At 32.4% G+C, this 19,303-nt stretch overlaps 1 protein-coding gene across 1 annotated transcript; it reads left to right on the top strand.

The window, feature by feature from the left end:
- The first annotated feature begins 1,624 nt into the window (after nucleotides 1–1,624).
- Nucleotides 1,625–3,333, top strand: LOC109544440. The gene is made up of 2 exons (XM_019914601.2): nucleotides 1,625–1,894; nucleotides 2,799–3,333. Exons 1-2 carry the CDS (start codon nucleotides 1,735–1,737, stop codon nucleotides 3,182–3,184), a joined length of 546 nt encoding a protein of 181 aa, XP_019770160.2. The 5' UTR covers nucleotides 1,625–1,734; the 3' UTR covers nucleotides 3,185–3,333.
- Nucleotides 3,334–19,303: the final 15,970 nt, after the last annotated feature.

Raw genomic sequence — 19,303 nt, 5'->3', positions numbered from 1 at the left:
ATATAGGTCTTAAAAATTTGGGGAAAAAAAAACTTAAAAACTTAAAAAAAAATAAACACCGACCCACAATATGCAAGATTTAAGTTAAGATACTTGCCCAAAATAGTTTTATTTATGACTAACAAAGTAACTACATGGTTATTTTTATAATAGGTTTACTTATATTCTGCACTTTTAGCTGTTTCAAATGTTAAATTGTATTACACGAATGAACATTTGGCTTCAAATTGTGTAATCGCGGGAATCTATGCATAAAACATATGGAACTAATTGATTCTGGCAAATAATCTAGTTATGACTCGTGCAGTAATTTTGGAGCTTTTTGTTTAATGGCGATTGAGTTTCACTAGTTTTAATTGGATTCCAAAAAAAAAACGTTTTGCTACTTCAAAAAAGCCTCTTCACTACAATAAAAAAAATACATTTTGAAAATTCTCCCGTTTATTCAGCATGCTTATATTCCATCCTACCCTTATACTTAAACACAGCTGAGAGTGCCTGAAAAGATTTGCAAGTGTAATAATATAGAAAATGCAACTTAAGTGTCATGCAGTAACATTTATTTTTATTTTCAGTAAAATTACGCAGAAGCTATGACAATATTTACAAAATCTTAATGGAATCCAAATTTACGCCCACCTTAGAAGCCCATAATATTTTATTATCTTAGGTAAAAAGTAACTTGCGCCACTGACTAAGGAACTTTCTCATTGCATCAAAATAGATTCATTACTATAACAAATGGTTTCCAATTATATGCAAATATTTTAACTAAGTGTTAAAGACTAGAAATAGTCACGTAGGTTCTACCTCGGCCGTGAAAAAATATTTTAACAGAAAACGATTTTGTGTCCTCCGAGACCGCTAGGCTGGGGACAGCTATTTTGAGGGTCTTAGTGAGGGAACGTTTATCAATAACATTAGTCAAATTCGATTTTACAGCCGCTATATAATACCTCAAGTGCTTGTAAAACTGTCGCGTTCGAGTAAACAATTGAATGGTTTTTTTCAATATACTCTCAAACTTTTTAGTATTTTCTTAAAACCAAAGTATTTGGTTAACAAAATACACAAATCGACACGATCATGATTTTGAACGTAATAAGATTTTAGTCATAGCTGGTTTACTGAACACCGGTTCAAATTGAGCAGGAGTTAATTGTGAGTACACAATAAAGTGATTACACAGGCACTAACTTGTTTTGAGTGAGACAGAAATTTATGTTTATATATAATAGACACAATTAATTCGAGGTTATGATGACAATAAAAAACAATTTCTCGTTGACAATACGGATATTTCGAAAAAGTAGGAGGAAAAAAATCTATTTTATGCCACTCCGTATTTATCCATGATTATCGAAGTTTTTAATAATTACGAAGGAACCTAAAATCTGATCTAAATCACCTCCAGAGGAAGGACCCCAATTTTGAATCACCCTGTATGTATTCATAGGTAAATTGGTATTTTTCACGACTATCTAAAAAAAAATGCACTAGCCGCAAAAATATCAGCCTTTTTGTAGTGTTGAAATAAATTCTTCATGGCACCGATGGCGGAAATTCCCACATTAGAGATCGTTTTATCCGAAAACTTGACACCCTCCATGGTTTGGATCCAGATGGCACAAAAATATTGCGGTCCTATTTACTATTGCTAAACGATGCATCTAGTTGAGTTTTATAGTTGTCGTAGCTGATCATAATCTTAAGCAAAGCGTAAGATAAAACAGTATGAACAGTACTTGCAAACAGATGTGCTTGTGCTCTAAAGTGATCTACAGAGTTTTGGCGAATCTCACAAGAAGATTGTGCTCGCTGGCAATTGATGTGGGTTACAAAATGTGTATTTTTTGTTGCTTTAGTGCACATCGGACAGATCCCGCAACATGTGGTGAGAATTAGACATTTCTTTGATTGACTATTTTTGATAATCATTGAAAAATAAAAGCTTTTCGGCAAAACTTCGAAAATCGCAAGTCGAAATGTATAAAAATATTATCGGAAATATCCGATTATTCAACAATTAATCGCAGCTTGAACTCTCAACCATTCTGACCTTCGCTAATTAACTTAACACTTAAAAGAACTTGAGTTGAATATTTCAATTAAATATTTCCATTATAGTAAAATCAATATTTTTCAAAGTTTTAAGAATGGTATGGTTTTATCTTGTAAATAAAAAATTTCAATAAAATTACATTTCTGATTTCCGTTTAAAGTCTATGGCTGAAGAATCATCTTTGTGATTAAGACTCTCTTGTCAAAGCACTTCAAATGATTATTAATTTGTTGAAGTGAGATTGCGACTTCTACCTTTAACTTTGTTGTCTCTCAGCACATCGTAGGCTTGTTTTCTTTGCATATATTTTCAGCGTAATTGCCCGAGTTATTTTGCATGAAACACTCATACAAATTTAAATGTTTTATGATTTTGTATTCTAATTTGTAATTTGTGAAAAACCGTAATTAGTGACGTAACTTCCAGACCCTTGCCTCAACGAAAGTTTCTGATTGATGATTGAGATGATTTTTGATTCAGAAGATTTCGGATTTCAGAATGAGTGAGCTTCAGGGAGTGAGTTTCAGATGAGCGGTCACAAATTCCGCATTAAACATCTTATCCTAAAATTAACAATGTTTCTGCTTGAGCGTTATCCAAAATTCAGTCAACCCTGTACATTAGCATTTAGCATAGAAAAGTGTTCAGAGTCCATCGCTTTCAGCTTTAAATAATCACTTAGCGAAGAGTTATTGATTCTTAACGCCGAAAACTCACTTCTATTTAACTTTTTCAGAGATGATTAAGGAAACGTCCGAAGCCTTTTACAAGGATGTCAGCAGGGAAATGGTTGAAAAACTTCTGAAGAATCAACAGAACGGAACGTTCATTATAAGGCCGTCCAATACGTCCAAACTGGGGACCCTGTCCCTCGTCCAGGACAGGCGAATTTTTCACTTGAAAATCCGAAGGAGGGAGCAAGATAATTGTATCGCCTTGGGCAGAGAGAAAAACAATGAAAAGTGTTTTAGCAACCTAAATAGTCTTATTAATTATTACGTGAGCAATTATTTAATTTTGTGCTCTAATGGGAGGAGAATAATGACTTTGCTGCTGCCTTACGCAGACAAAAACGAGACTAAGACAGAACTGCATTTAAATTCTGTTGAAAATGTATATTAAAAATGTGGATAATATTTATTAGATATATAAATTTCGTATTAGAAGAAACGTCCAATCTTGATTATAGACTATATTATACTGAAATTACAAAGTGTACATACATAAGATGCATAAAGTATTAGACTTATTCAAGTTTTATATTTTTTTGATGCAACATTATAAGTTTTAATATTTTTATATACATATTCGAAATAAAGGAGTTGTTTGATTAAAATTGACCCTATTTAAATACCACAAATATGTTTTATTGTCAAGGAAAATGACGAGCAAATTATTCAAATTGAAAAACTTAGACCAAATTTTCAATATTTATTTCAATTGTAATTTATTAGAACACAAAGACCAAAATGTTTGTTTTGCAGCCAAAATGTGCTCTGAGTTTGCGACCTTTTGCGTCCGTTCCTGAATTTTATGTCCTTTTCTGCCCAACATGTCCCGATGTCTTGATAGCAGCTTACTTTAATATTAACAGAATGTTATACTCAAATATCATCTTATCAATAACAGCGGGCGGTCATTGTAGAAATAAAATGTTTAATAAAACATTAAAAATTGTTTAAAGTTTGTCTTATAGTTTATTTGTCAGTTGACTAAAACTTTGTTCAATTCACCGCTCAGTAATCAATAAATGTGTAAGTGGTAGTACATAATTATTGGGTATGAAAATATGTAGATTTAAATTTATTTTGCTTTATACGAATCATTTCTCTTGCAAAAAAGTCTACATATAGAAATAAACAATTTTCCTTCAATGCTTCTCTCTCCTCAAATAAGTACCAACAGTTTAAGTGCCAAAAAATCCAATTTGGCTCAAGCACGAACTTGAGTCATTAAGAACGGCCAAATAGCATGTTTACCTTCACCGATATAATATTCTTAAATGATCACAAAAAGGAGTGAAATTTCGTTTGCAGCAATTGGAGCAGAGGGGCACCTTTTTATTGTTTTTGCCTTAATTATTGGGAATTGGGAAATAAATGTTAAAATATGGGTTTGGTACAAAAATAATATATTTCTTGAGATGAATGAAGACTTGTTTTAACACACAGGCACAAGGGCAAGCTAAAGTTTGTCTATAGAGTTCAATTGCGACATATAAGCTCTGAATTGTGGATTTACTTAATTTTTTTGACCCTCTCTTTGTATTATTGGAGAAATTGTTTTGACCAAACGGAAGTGATCTTAAATATTCGTAAGACACTCCATATCACAAAAGTTGTTTGGTCACAGCAGAATAATCTAAAAAATCTGAATAAAGTTTCATCTAAAAACCCCCATAAAAATTGCTAGCTTTGTCGAAAATTGTCGTTTTGATTTGCTTCTATCTGTTATCTGTAATTACACATTGCTGAAATATTTCCGAAATATGTATTGCAATATTAATATGGGCCATTAATTATACTCGTTTCAATTTTGAAAGAAAATTATGTGCCGACTTACTTTCCGTATTTTAGCTATGTAATTATGTATTTTTATATTTATGATGCACAATGCCGTTACAAATTTAAAGGCTGTCCAGCATTCAAAAATTATATTTATTGCATTTGCAGAAATCATGCCAAACAAGTCATACTGTAACCAAGAAATACACATTTTAAAGTATATTTTGACGAGACGATAATAAAGACCCACTTACCCTCGTAAGTTCTTATCCTGAACTATTTTATGAAATAGGCCACATACCTGAAAATCAAACAACAGATTAGTAAATTATGCGCCGACACAGTTTAAAAATACTAACGATTCCATGTCGATCAGATTTTATCTCTGCAAACAAAATCAAATAAAAATGGAAATTTTGCATGTCGTTTAGATAGAATTTGTATTGAAATTCAAGTGGCCATGAGACCGAAACAATTAAAATTCGTACGCGCCAACAATCTCAACTAACGAAACGAATTTCAGTCGCTGTAAAAATATTTCATTTTTATATTCAATGATAATTTCATCGCATTCGTAATCAAAACATCAAAAATTGCACAAAATGGAATGTTATGGATCTAAATAGGTCGAATTAATTTGGATTGCAGCATGTTCATCGAGTGTTAATTTTTCAATTTTAGAACAGCGAAGATAGAATTATTTATTATTGGTGCACCGTTTTGGTAGAGTTGAAATGTACTTATCAATACTTTATAATACGATAAATTGTTGGTAAAGGGTTTACATTGGAAAACTTGATTTTCGATTTGGTCTTCACTGAAATCTTAAACACGTAAAAACATTTTTGTTTAATAATCGCCAGTTTGAATGAGCGATACATGCTTTGTGAGCCCTAAAGCAAGAACTGAAAGGCGCTGGTTGAGCGTTTAAGTCAATGAATCTCGATATTATCTTAAGAATAAATATCCTAACAGTGCTTCGGAATATCGCCTTAAAGAATTTTTTTTTTTTAGTTATGTTATACGAGTGCAAAGTAATATTTTAAAACGTATCAAGAAAAAACAAACATATTTAAATTAACGCAATACGCATTGTCACGTCAACAGTTTTGAGTTCCCAGACTTTAGAGAGTATAAACTAATCATTTATTAACAAAAGCTAAGAGATGCGTAACTCTTGCAAACATGTAGGTAAGTCTACAAGGAAGCTTTCGCAAACCTCCCAATTATAAAATATCGTTTTCTATTATATGAAAATGTGTATTCAGAATGAATAATTCAAAAGTTGTGTAATTATTCCGTTCGAGTTACCAATGAGAGTTTTACCTCGTTCGAGTTTGCTAGTTAGGCGGCACAAATGATTGTTAAAGTTGACGACTCCTGCACAATGTTTCAGTTACATTTAAATAATTAACAACCTCAAAAGCTGCACGAGACATTGTTCCTCAGGCTACAAGAGTGAACATATAATAGAGTAAGCCGCTTCAAATTACAGAAAGTTTAATTTGCTATATATCGTATTGAGTTTTGAAGTTGAAAATGGAAAATATGTTTTTCACAAATCAGGTCGCCAAAACGTTTATAAACTGTTTCATTTTGATGAAATTTGTTGAGCGCTTTTTATTCTAATTTCGTATGTTCGTTGATGAGTTATTGTCAGATATTATGTCGGAATTATTCTGTTAACTGTTGTTTTGCTATCGATATCATATCTATATTGTTTATCTCTCTTAAAAGTGCTAGATCTCTATATACTGAAATATAGTAATAAGTAGCTATGTCCATGAGAGTTAACTTTTCTCAAAAGTAAAATTCTCCATTTATAATTGAAAGAAATTCTTAGTGTTTTTAATATTTTATTATTTAATAATACTTATAAATCATGTTTCATTAAAATATTAACTCGAAACATAGTAAAAATTAACTCCGCTAATTTATAATTAAATTCTGAAGCGGGCCCTGATTGATTTTAATTTCAGATACCTTCTATCTTCACAATGAGCTTTTAGTTATTAATCTTTCTTTTGCTTTGCTTGAAAAAAAAGATTTTAGTCGATTTTAATTACTATAAAAAGACGCGTAGAAGCTCAAAAATAGAACTGATTTAATGTTAAGATGATATATCCATTTGAATATAAGAAGTCGAACTCTAAATCTGAAACAAAAGTATTGTGTGTAGAGTCTGAATTCCAGATCGGTCAAAAATCACTCTGCATGATGACCAAATGTTGCGATTCAATTTAAAACAGATCAATTATGAACATATAATAAATCAAGATATCAATAAAAATATTTTAGATAATTTTTCTAGGTTACAATCTTTAAATGTACTCTTAATCGAGTTCCCTTTCAAAGAAAACTTCATTATTTTCCCTATTCGTTGATCGAGAAATTTATTGTTATGAGCTTTGCTTTCGTGACAAAGGTCTCCATTGTTTGTGGAGATTTATATGTTCCACAAGAATATTAGTGGTGGAGAATCGCTGGATTTTAATTGAATTCGTCCGAGTACAAAAGAACACATTATTTGTACCAGGCAATGCAAAAATGAATTCCAAGTTTTCCATTATTTTTTATCTAATTTGATAAGGTATTATTAGGAAATCCAATTAGCCAAAATATTGCGAAAATATCGAGCCCTCAAAAAACCAGTTGAAATGAACAAAACGATAAAAACTTCCAATACAAATTTTCATGCCAACAATGCTATTTTCTATAGCTGCGATACAATTTTCGATGTCTACATGGCAATTTTCTCTGCAACCCTTATAAAATTGCAATTCGCTTATGACAGACTTTATGCAAGAACGCAATATTCGCGAAAAATATTTTACATTTCTTTTTATTGTGCGATTTCAGCTGGTGAACTTTAACATGAATTCTAAGGTATTCAAAAATGAGCTTTTGGCTTTCCGAAAAATATATTTGAGTTCTATAAGACGATTGGAACCAGACCATTAGGCGTAAAAGTAATATTAATAGTTCAATAACAAAACAAACTGTTATAACGCATCGGTTAATGAGGTATAATTCATTTATTAAAACTTTTCGAGACCCAAGTCTGGAATTTTCGCATATAAAAAAAGGTCATTAACATTTTTTCTGAGCAACTTTTTACTACTTTTCAGAACGATGAGGACGGTGAATTTTTCAAGTAATTTTTTGTAAACTTTTACTATGGTCGTTTTTAAAAATAATCCTAATTACTTTCGGTAAAAAACTGAATACAATTATTTGCGTTTTGTGCCAAATTCGAACCTGAAATGGGTTTTCTAAAGCTCCCTGCAAACCGATGAATGAGGCGAATTTTCTACTCTAAATTAGTTTTGTAATTTTTGGCTGAAAATACCCTATTATTGTCAGAAAATAAGAAAATCATCAGAAAATAATGCTTTTTTGCGTTTTTGATTAATTTTATTAATTCAAATAATATTTTTAAAGGCAGAAGCGGACAAATCATTTTTGGCTTAGGCCGCTATAAAAATACTTTTCATTTATATATTCTCTATGCCCGAATGATATCCGTTTTCATATTTAAATAAAATGTTATATGTATAAGCATGTAAATTCAAAAAGTTAAAAATATAATATTTTCCAAAGAGTCTGCAAATTGGGCTTCAAGTTTTATGAAACCAGTAGCCAAATTTTAAATTAGAATTCTGTTAGGTAATGAATTAAGATGACTTTAACGTTGCTGACGTGATTGCTTCCAAAATCCTGATAATAAGGCACATTGTACAGACACTAGATACGAATTGACACTCTATCCAGATAATTAACTTAAGCTTTATGCCATGTATGTAGCTAACAAATTGCCCAAACGCTAACTAACACGTTTCTATTCAAACTTGAAATTCGTGTAATTTTCATTAATTGAAGCTCAATGATTGGAAAAACCATGTAAATTCAGATAAAATTAATCAAGCGATATTATCAAACAGCAAATGGAAGCTTTTATGCAATTCGGCGACTAATTAACTCATATATTTCCATATTAATGGCTGATAAGCCGTACTATCATTAAAACATTATAATATGAACCGAAATTATAATTAAAAATTATATATTTAGTTTCTAGATTAAACGTTGGTAATTGGGATATTGCTTAGTGAACAACGATATGCATGTCACTTGCATGTTCTAATCAAAAGTAAATTGTATATGTACTGTATAAACAGTCAATAGATTGCTAACAATACAGGAGTAGAATGGTTCTATGCACGTGAGGTAAATGTTATTTTTGACTTAATTAATATTTAAAAAGAGCCTAGTAGAAATTTTAGACTTCAAAATCTGTGTTGATTTGTTAAATGTGTTCGTGTTGGTCACGAACGCCGATTTGATTATTAGGAAAAAATTCCATATTATTCATATGTGCGTAAGCCTCTAAAGAACAAGTTTTTTATATATTTTAAACGATATAGGCAGTAAGCTTATAAACCCTTGGTGGGTTGGATGTTTCCGCGCTTATGAGTCATTATAATCTGTGATCTCGATCAGTTTAGAATCCACTAATCATGCATCTCTTAACAAGGAGGATAATCTCTCAATAAGCAAAAGATCCAAAACTCTATTTAGATTGGTAAAATCAAGTATTATTTGATTATCATTTCATTCATACCTGGTAGTAAACCAAAATTATCATTGATATATTTCACCTTAGCATCAGAAGTGGCTTTGCCAGCAGCTTGTTGAATCTTTGTAGCTTTTTAGTGTGCTATGCGACGCAAAAATCGATAGCATCTGCTTGTTTCTGTCGGGAGACTAATAATATGATAGGTCGCCAGCTGCTACTGTCTCAAAGTCTACGTTTACGTTTCTTCTTGTGTAGAGTCGCTCACATTGTTTTTCAATCAAGCATTCCTCTATTGTATTTGTAATATATAGTGGTTTCGTTTATTGTAAATAATTATAATACTGTTGGTATGCTATGGTTAATTAATTTCATATTTGTCTATTTTTATGTGGTTCTTTGCAGGAACGCTTTTGTTGTGAGTACTATTTCAAGATATTTTATAAAGAATTTTGCGACTTATTACCGGGTGCGTTTCTAACCACGTGGTGTATTTAAATTTGTTTGAATTTTTCATTTTGTTGTCGACAGTTTGATCATTGTACTCCGATGCTCCATCACTTTCTTAATGATGTCTTTTCTTGTCTGTATTGATAGATTCTTGCAGATCAGCCTGATTTGATTATTCAACCTTACCTTAAGCTGCCAGATTGAACCAATTGTGCACAACCCATCCCTGACTTTTTATGTTGATCTAAAATGTTAGAAATAGAAGAAGAACAACTTATATTTGAAACTATTTCCAATAACTGCCCGTAGAAATAAATAATCTAAATCTTATTGACGGGGATGGTATAAAAACGCTGATGAATGAAGAATTTAAGATTGATGATGGAAGATGAATTCAACGTTTCACCGAAAAAGCTGCCTTTAAGTTCCAGTGAAAGTGACACAAAATCAAGAACAAAAACAAGGGGTCTCCCTCTCACGTCTCCAAATGTTCTCCATTTACTGGAAGCACTGGAAGCGGTGGGTAAATAAAGGTCTGATGACAGGTGAAATCGAAATACGATCCTTATCACTTTGCCTGCACTTTGGGAATTAACGACAAAAACCCTGGTGCCCTTCAAGTTGAATGTATAACTTCTTTCAAAGAAAATTTGAGACAGAAAAATTACGTTGCAATTCCTACCAAAGCAATTTAGATAAAACGAAAAAAGATTCTGTCGATATATTCAAGCTTACGTTTTCTACGTTAATTTGCGCACTGCTTTAATTAAATATTGCTTAAATCCTCTTTCTAATTAAAGGAAAGTTTGTCGAGTTTAGCCCGAAGTACTGCGACCGTTCTAGATATTCTAAAAGTTCTTAATTAAACGGAAAACGCTGATGAACTATTACTAATTGGAACTATAGACTAGCTAAATTCCCAATGTTTGTCAATCAATACGACCAATAGAAAAAGTGATTGCAGATTCAAATTAGAAAATATAAAAAACAAACCTACATCATGGAGAAAATTTTGTTTAGTTTTTCTTTTGGCCGGGGTTACAGTTTCAAGCGGGGTAAACTTGCTTCTATTTCAGCTCAAGGACTTGTTTGTTGACCTGAGTAAGTGGGCTTTATAGATGCAAATCCCGTATTCTCAGGTGCAAAGTTCCAGTGACGCTACCATATTTCAAAGGAAATTAGAATTGAGTGACATCAGAAAATCAAACTTATAATAATACTTGCTACTAAGGTATTTACACCAAAAATATAATCTCTTCAGAAGTTATGTAAAGGTAGTTCTCACTCATCCCCAGTAAACGTTTTCAGTGTTGGTACTTATAAAAAATAGCTCTTCGCAATTTGTTTACTAATCCTCAAATATCAAATTACCGCTTTTCCAATAATTCGTAAATTTCGCTTTTCGGATTTTAAAAAACTATACATTTTATGTATGCATGCAATATAAAATGTTTCCATGTTACTTAATTTTCCATATCGTTCCTTCATTTTTTTTCATTTATTAGCCGCTCTACAAACCGGTAAAGAATCAAGTATATTACTTGCCAATTAGACTGAACTTCGCCCAGCTGAAATGCTTGGCCAATTTTGATCATTTGAATCCGGCCAATTTGCTCTTTGCTCATAAATAAAGGCAAAGAAAAAACGTCCCGAAACAACTAACAAGTGCATTTTCAAATTAACGATGCTGATTTTTTTTGGTAATTCAAAACTAATAAACCGCAACGATGCGGCTGTAATGAAATTCTAGTAGGCTCCGGATTTTAGAGGCATATCGTATCGTAATTTGATACTTCCCGAACGTTATCTCCTTAGTGATCCGTAAAATTAAATTACAGGGATACGGTCGCCTATATCCCCCAATCTGAGCGGTAATTCCCAAAAATATGGTACGGGTTTTGTGTGCGTGTCCTGATATTCGTAATTCGGTCTAAATCCTGCATGGCATTCGAATATCCATTAAAGAACTTCCCAAGTTTTCAACTGGGAATATTTCATGTCCTTAGTAAATCCCGCTGCCTTAATAAGTGGTTGGTACATGGGAACTAAAGAAAATCTGAAGGAATTAGGCGGTTTTATTGCACTAGCAACCCAAATATTACCAAGCAAGTAGTTGTACGAACAGAATATTAAAAATTTTATTTCTTTTACATTAGACGTTCGACTCAAACCACTTGCTGCCTACTCACTTTACTGGAATATTGTTTCACAATACAGCATCAATCCAGTGTCCTTCGTTTTAATAATTAGTAAAATGTATTCCCAATATGAAACGATGTGATCATATTCGTAGCTAAAATTCTACTACATTTAAAGTTTTTTGTAACAGATACAATGCAGTCCAACTGAAAATTTAATTATAATAGCAAAATAATAGTTTTACAATAACGTCTTATTTTCAAGCAATATTTACGAGAACTAGGCGAGCAGTAAACGATGGCCTATAAAAGTTGAAAACATTCAACATTAAAAAATAACTTAGGTACGACAAATAGGGAATACATATATCAATGCAAGAAACCGCAACAATATCTGCTTCTGATATGAGGGAACAATCAGCAGACAAACCTTTTACGTCAGAAACATGATAAATAGTAGAACAGACGCGAGCATCTGGCCATACTTAGTTGAAAAATCGTGACTTGAGGAAAAAGTCACATTAAATCAACAGGAATCATCACAAAATAAGAATTGAATTGAACGAAAAATAAAGAATCGGAAAATCGAAGCTAGAAGAACTAATATTATGCCTTGCTTAACTAAATAAAATTAGTTTTGAGTTAAGTAATCGGAATACAGAAAACTTCCAAAGACAATTCCATGAAATAGAACCAAATACCAGCAAACCATTACATATAATTAGCCAAATGCAAGCAAGAAGTTTAGCAAATTTTGTTCAGCCTTCATCTACATCAAAGTTTGAAAATTATGAGCTCAAAATGTGTTTGCTCTAGAATAGTTTGGGAGTAGAAAACGATCCAAAATGTTTTCGACAAAATGATTCTTTTTGCAAACAAATCCTGACTTGCTCTCATTAGGAAAGTCACTATATCTGTTGGATGTAATTATTTCTACTGCAGGCTATAGAAATCGTCCAAATCACTAAAGATGCGTTGTAATAAGTATTTCAAATGGCACAACTGAATGCGTTATAATAGAAAAATAGATGAGATTCACGGCGAATTGCAATCGTGACAAATTAATTTAAAATTTTTAAAATTGCTTTCACTTAGGACGACTACTGCTTACACAAAAAAACAGATATTCTCCCTGCTTTTTTTGGCACATTAAGGCACGTTAAAAATATTTCGTTGTGCGCCTGCAAATTTTCTACATGTTTTATTTTTGGAGCTTTTATCGCAAGCGAGCGCTTTCTAAAGTGTCACAAATAAAGCGGACTTTAGCAGAATGTTTAAACGAAATGATTTATTTTAATGCGACTGTTCGCAAGATTACACAAAATACGTAAAAGCCGTGAAAAAACATCGTTCATTTTTGCGAATGACTAAACTAAGGAGAGTGGCAAACGTGGAATACTGCATTTCGTAAGTACTGTAGACACTTATGAAATTGATTTTTATTATAAGAATAAGTGGTTTTTGATATGCAAATCAGATTAGCAATCAAGATCACCGCAAAGCTCCAATAATTCGTAAATTTCGCTTTTCGGATAAAACTATTTAGCCAATTTTGCACCTTGCCGAAGCCCTGTTTTACGGTATCTTTTAACTCGGTCCAACTACTGCCCGAGAACATTATTACGGTGTCATCAGCGTATGATAGTATCTTTCCCTCAATATCAATGCGCAACATAGAGTTAATATAAGTGAGGAAAAGTGCAGGGCCCAATATGGTTCCTTGTGGGACCCCAGTTTTAATTTTTAAAGGGGCACTAATTGAGTTATTTATCTTCAAATACTGATCCCTATCGAACAAATAATTTTTAAAAACCTCTAATGCTATGGATAATTAATTTCATATTTATCTATTTTTATGTGGTTTTTTGCAGGAACGCTTTTGTTGTGAGTACTATTTCAAAATATTTTATAAAGAAGGTTGCGACTTATTGCCGGGTGCGTTTCTAACCACGTGGTGTATTTAAATTTGAATTTTTGCATTTTGTTGTCGACAGTTTGAACATTGTACTCCGATGCTCCATCACTTTCTTAATGATGTCTTTTCTTTTCTGTATTGATAGACTCTTGCAGATCAGCCTGATTTGATTATTCAACCTTACCTTAAGCTGCCAGATTGAACCAATTGTGCACAACCCATCCCTGACTTTTTACGTTGATCTAAAATGTTAGAAATAGAAGAAGAACAACTTATATTTGAAACTATTTCCAATAACTGCCCGTAGAAATAAATAATCTAAATCTTATTGACGGGGATGGTATAAAAACGCTGATGAATGAAGAATTTAAGATTGATGATGGAAGATGAATTCAACGTTTCACCGAAAAAGCTGCCTTTAAGTTCCAGTGAAAGTGACACAAAATCAAGAACAAAAACAAGGGGTCTCCCTCTCACGTCTCCAAATGTTCTCCATTTACTGGAAGCACTGGAAGCGGTGGGTAAATAAAGGTCTGATGACAGGTGAAATCGAAATACGATCCTTATCACTTTGCCTGCACTTTGGGAATTAACGACAAAAACCCTGGTGCCCTTCAAGTTGAATGTATAACTTCTTTCAAAGAAAATTTGAGACAGAAAAATTACGTTGCAATTCCTACCAAAGCAATTTAGATAAAACGAAAAAAGATTCTGTCGATATATTCAAGCTTACGTTTTCTACGTTAATTTGCGCACTGCTTTAATTAAATATTGCTTAAATCCTCTTTCTAATTAAAGGAAAGTTTGTCGAGTTTAGCCCGAAGTACTGCGACCGTTCTAGATATTCTAAAAGTTCTTAATTAAACGGAAAACGCTGATGAACTATTACTAATTGGAACTATAGACTAGCTAAATTCCCAATGTTTGTCAATCAATACGACCAATAGAAAAAGTGATTGCAGATTCAAATTAGAAAATATAAAAAACAAACCTACATCATGGAGAAAATTTTGTTTAGTTTTTCTTTTGGCCGGGGTTACAGTTTCAAGCGGGGTAAACTTGCTTCTATTTCAGCTCAAGGACTTGTTTGTTGACCTGAGTAAGTGGGCTTTATAGATGCAAATCCCGTATTCTCAGGTGCAAAGTTCCAGTGACGCTACCATATTTCAAAGGAAATTAGAATTGAGTGACATCAGAAAATCAAACTTATAATAATACTTGCTACTAAGGTATTTACACCAAAAATATAATCTCTTCAGAAGTTATGTAAAGGTAGTTCTCACTCATCCCCAGTAAACGTTTTCAGTGTTGGTACTTATAAAAAATAGCTCTTCGCAATTTGTTTACTAATCCTCAAATATCAAATTACCGCTTTTCCAATAATTCGTAAATTTCGCTTTTCGGATTTTAAAAAACTATACATTTTATGTATGCATGCAATATAAAATGTTTCCATGTTACTTAATTTTCCATATCGTTCCTTCATTTTTTTTCATTTATTAGCCGCTCTACAAACCGGTAAAGAATCAAGTATATTACTTGCCAATTAGACTGAACTTCGCCCAGCTGAAATGCTTGGCCAATTTTGATCATTTGAATCCGGCCAATTTGCTCTTTGCTCATAAATAAAGGCAAAGAAAAAACGTCCCGAAACAACTAACAAGTGCATTTTCAAATTAACGATGCTGATTTTTTTTGGTAATTCAAAACTAATAAACCGCAACGATGCGGCTGTAATGAAATTCTAGTAGGCTCCGGATTTTAGAGGCATATCGTATCGTAATTTGATACTTCCCGAACGTTATCTCCTTAGTGATCCGTAAAATTAAATTACAGGGATACGGTCGCCTATATCCCCCAATCTGAGCGGTAATTCCCAAAAATATGGTACGGGTTTTGTGTGCGTGTCCTGATATTCGTAATTCGGTCTAAATCCTGCATGGCATTCGAATATCCATTAAAGAACTTCCCAAGTTTTCAACTGGGAATATTTCATGTCCTTAGTAAATCCCGCTGCCTTAATAAGTGGTTGGTACATGGGAACTAAAGAAAATCTGAAGGAATTAGGCGGTTTTATTGCACTAGCAACCCAAATATTACCAAGCAAGTAGTTGTACGAACAGAATATTAAAAATTTTATTTCTTTTACATTAGACGTTCGACTCAAACCACTTGCTGCCTACTCACTTTACTGGAATATTGTTTCACAATACAGCATCAATCCAGTGTCCTTCGTTTTAATAATTAGTAAAATGTATTCCCAATATGAAACGATGTGATCATATTCGTAGCTAAAATTCTACTACATTTAAAGTTTTTTGTAACAGATACAATGCAGTCCAACTGAAAATTTAATTATAATAGCAAAATAATAGTTTTACAATAACGTCTTATTTTCAAGCAATATTTACGAGAACTAGGCGAGCAGTAAACGATGGCCTATAAAAGTTGAAAACATTCAACATTAAAAAATAACTTAGGTACGACAAATAGGGAATACATATATCAATGCAAGAAACCGCAACAATATCTGCTTCTGATATGAGGGAACAATCAGCAGACAAACCTTTTACGTCAGAAACATGATAAATAGTAGAACAGACGCGAGCATCTGGCCATACTTAGTTGAAAAATCGTGACTTGAGGAAAAAGTCACATTAAATCAACAGGAATCATCACAAAATAAGAATTGAATTGAACGAAAAATAAAGAATCGGAAAATCGAAGCTAGAAGAACTAATATTATGCCTTGCTTAACTAAATAAAATTAGTTTTGAGTTAAGTAATCGGAATACAGAAAACTTCCAAAGACAATTCCATGAAATAGAACCAAATACCAGCAAACCATTACATATAATTAGCCAAATGCAAGCAAGAAGTTTAGCAAATTTTGTTCAGCCTTCATCTACATCAAAGTTTGAAAATTATGAGCTCAAAATGTGTTTGCTCTAGAATAGTTTGGGAGTAGAAAACGATCCAAAATGTTTTCGACAAAATGATTCTTTTTGCAAACAAATCCTGACTTGCTCTCATTAGGAAAGTCACTATATCTGTTGGATGTAATTATTTCTACTGCAGGCTATAGAAATCGTCCAAATCACTAAAGATGCGTTGTAATAAGTATTTCAAATGGCACAACTGAATGCGTTATAATAGAAAAATAGATGAGATTCACGGCGAATTGCAATCGTGACAAATTAATTTAAAATTTTTAAAATTGCTTTCACTTAGGACGACTACTGCTTACACAAAAAAACAGATATTCTCCCTGCTTTTTTTGGCACATTAAGGCACGTTAAAAATATTTCGTTGTGCGCCTGCAAATTTTCTACATGTTTTATTTTTGGAGCTTTTATCGCAAGCGAGCGCTTTCTAAAGTGTCACAAATAAAGCGGACTTTAGCAGAATGTTTAAACGAAATGATTTATTTTAATGCGACTGTTCGCAAGATTACACAAAATACGTAAAAGCCGTGAAAAAACATCGTTCATTTTTGCGAATGACTAAACTAAGGAGAGTGGCAAACGTGGAATACTGCATTTCGTAAGTACTGTAGACACTTATGAAATTGATTTTTATTATAAGAATAAGTGGTTTTTGATATGCAAATCAGATTAGCAATCAAGATCACCGCAAAGCTCTTCTTGGAGAACTGAACTTTTTGCGGATCTCAAACTTCCAATCAACTATTAGTTGTCTATTTAACTATCATATGGACATTTTTTTTCGCAGAGTACATGTGAAAATTCAGCAATTCCACCGTAAAATGATAATTTAGAGTTACTTATTAAGTTAATTTAAATTTTATTTAATTTAATTTATTTATTATTAAATAAAAATTATTAAGTATAAGTCTTAATCTTAAATCAAGTTATTGTAATAAATCGTTCTGAAAGCAGAAATATTCGGCCTTTTTCATACGTATTGTGTAACTGTTAACAGATGACAAATGATAAAAGTAGATGCTTGGTAATTTGCTTCGAAAATGTAGTTGGATTTATTATCTTTAATTTCAAATCTTTTTATCTGTCTTAATGCATACGTATGTAAAGTTGAATCTCCAGCTTTCAACAGACTTTCGACAAACATGTTGATTAAATTGTATCTCTATAAATTGTATATGAGTACCTAATTGTGCGGATTGTATAGGAAATCTACCAACTCAAACTTCATCCTCAAAACAAAAAATGTAGGAAAAATAATAACATCTAAGATGACGTTTAGCCTAAGTACCACTCGAAAATACCCATTTCAAGACAAGCTTTTATAAATATGAACCATTGTACTACGGATCCCGACCGGAACGAAACCGGAAGAGCAAATTTTATATTTTACATTCGATTGACCAAAACAAATGGAATCCCTTATTTCAAGGGGCCTTATCTAGCTGACCATTCAAGAAGCTCTTAGAATTTATTTCAGTGAATTGAGTCCATCAAGGTAATCTAAAAAGGTAACATTGCGGTATTTTTGGCAATTTTCTCTAACGACCGCTTTTGATCATTGGCCCGACATTTTGCTGGGTTTTCTGTACATGCAATTGTTAAAATATACGAACTTACTGGGGTTCTATGAATAAATAACTAGCTCGATAACTAAAAATACGGAGCGTCAAATAATTTTTCATGATTGCTTAAAAAGTTCCTTATGTGAGATTAATTGAAGGAGCTGAGTATATATCAGAAGGTATTTGCTAGGCAAAAAATACATGTATCACATAGACAGGGTGTCCCGAAATTGTTGGTCAACACTGATAGGGCGACAGAAGACCTGAAAATAAGGCCAGCACTTGATATAAAAAACATTCCGATCTGGCTTCCTTATGGAATTATGGGCTTTCAAAAAAGTTGAAAAATGAAGTATATTCTTAATTGTTACACCGTTTCTTAGCAATTCTTCAAAATTGTTATTGAAATTGTTATGTTAAAATAAAATCAAACCTTGTTATTATTAACTAAGATAAATAAATGTTCAAAATGCATTGGTGGGTATAATTCATAGCTTACAATACGTGCTGGTACTGCGTAAAAAATCTTACAGCCCTGGCCAAGAACTGAAATAAAAACGAAACAATTTTTTCCACCGAAACTAAGAAGCCTTGATTAATGAACTACCCTGCGTAAAAGCAAATACATTACCTAATTACACTCAAGTCACTTTATTTAGGTTGTGACTTGCGCCTGAAATGCGTTATAAAAAAAGGAAAACAATGTAATTCCACCCTATTATTGTGGAGCACGACATTTAATTCTTGTAAATCTCTTAAAAACACGAGGTAACGGTACATATTAAATTGGCACACTTAAAATCGTGGTGCTTTAATACGATGCTCTTTCAGCCGTTCCTGAAATTTTCAGGTAAATATTTATTACTGTGCTAGAGCTTATAAATTTTCAGATGGATTTATGAAAACTTTAGAGAGCTAGATGCAAGGTTTCTAGTTTTAAATGATGCTGTTTTATAAGTTTTCTTTTGAGGAGGACGAAAATTAATGGCTTAAATTACGCGAAAGAAATCGAGCAAGTTGTACGGCGGCTATGTTTTTCAGATTTTTCAGTTTCCGATAATTTAAATATTAATGAATATAATTTTTAAGTAAAACACGGAAAGGGCCAACTGAGAAATGGGTGTTTGAGGCTTTGAGAAGTATTAGCATGAGTT

The sequence above is a fragment of the Dendroctonus ponderosae genome, unplaced genomic scaffold (assembly GCF_020466585.1).
Source record: "Dendroctonus ponderosae isolate FM_Combo_2020 unplaced genomic scaffold, Dpon_F_20191213v2 Dpon_F_20191213_2, whole genome shotgun sequence".
NCBI classification, from domain to species: Eukaryota; Metazoa; Arthropoda; class Insecta; order Coleoptera; family Curculionidae; genus Dendroctonus; species Dendroctonus ponderosae.
This window is presented reverse-complemented; position numbering and strand designations above follow the sequence as displayed.

Coding starts and splice junctions, on each gene's coding strand:
- LOC109544440 (XM_019914601.2), top strand. CDS start 1,735: ATGAACAGTACTTGCAAACAGATGTGCTTGTGCTCTAAAGTGATCTAC. Junction 1,895..2,798: donor GACAGATCCCGCAACATGTG/GTGAGAATTAGA, acceptor TAACTTTTTCAG/AGATGATTAAGGAAACGTCC.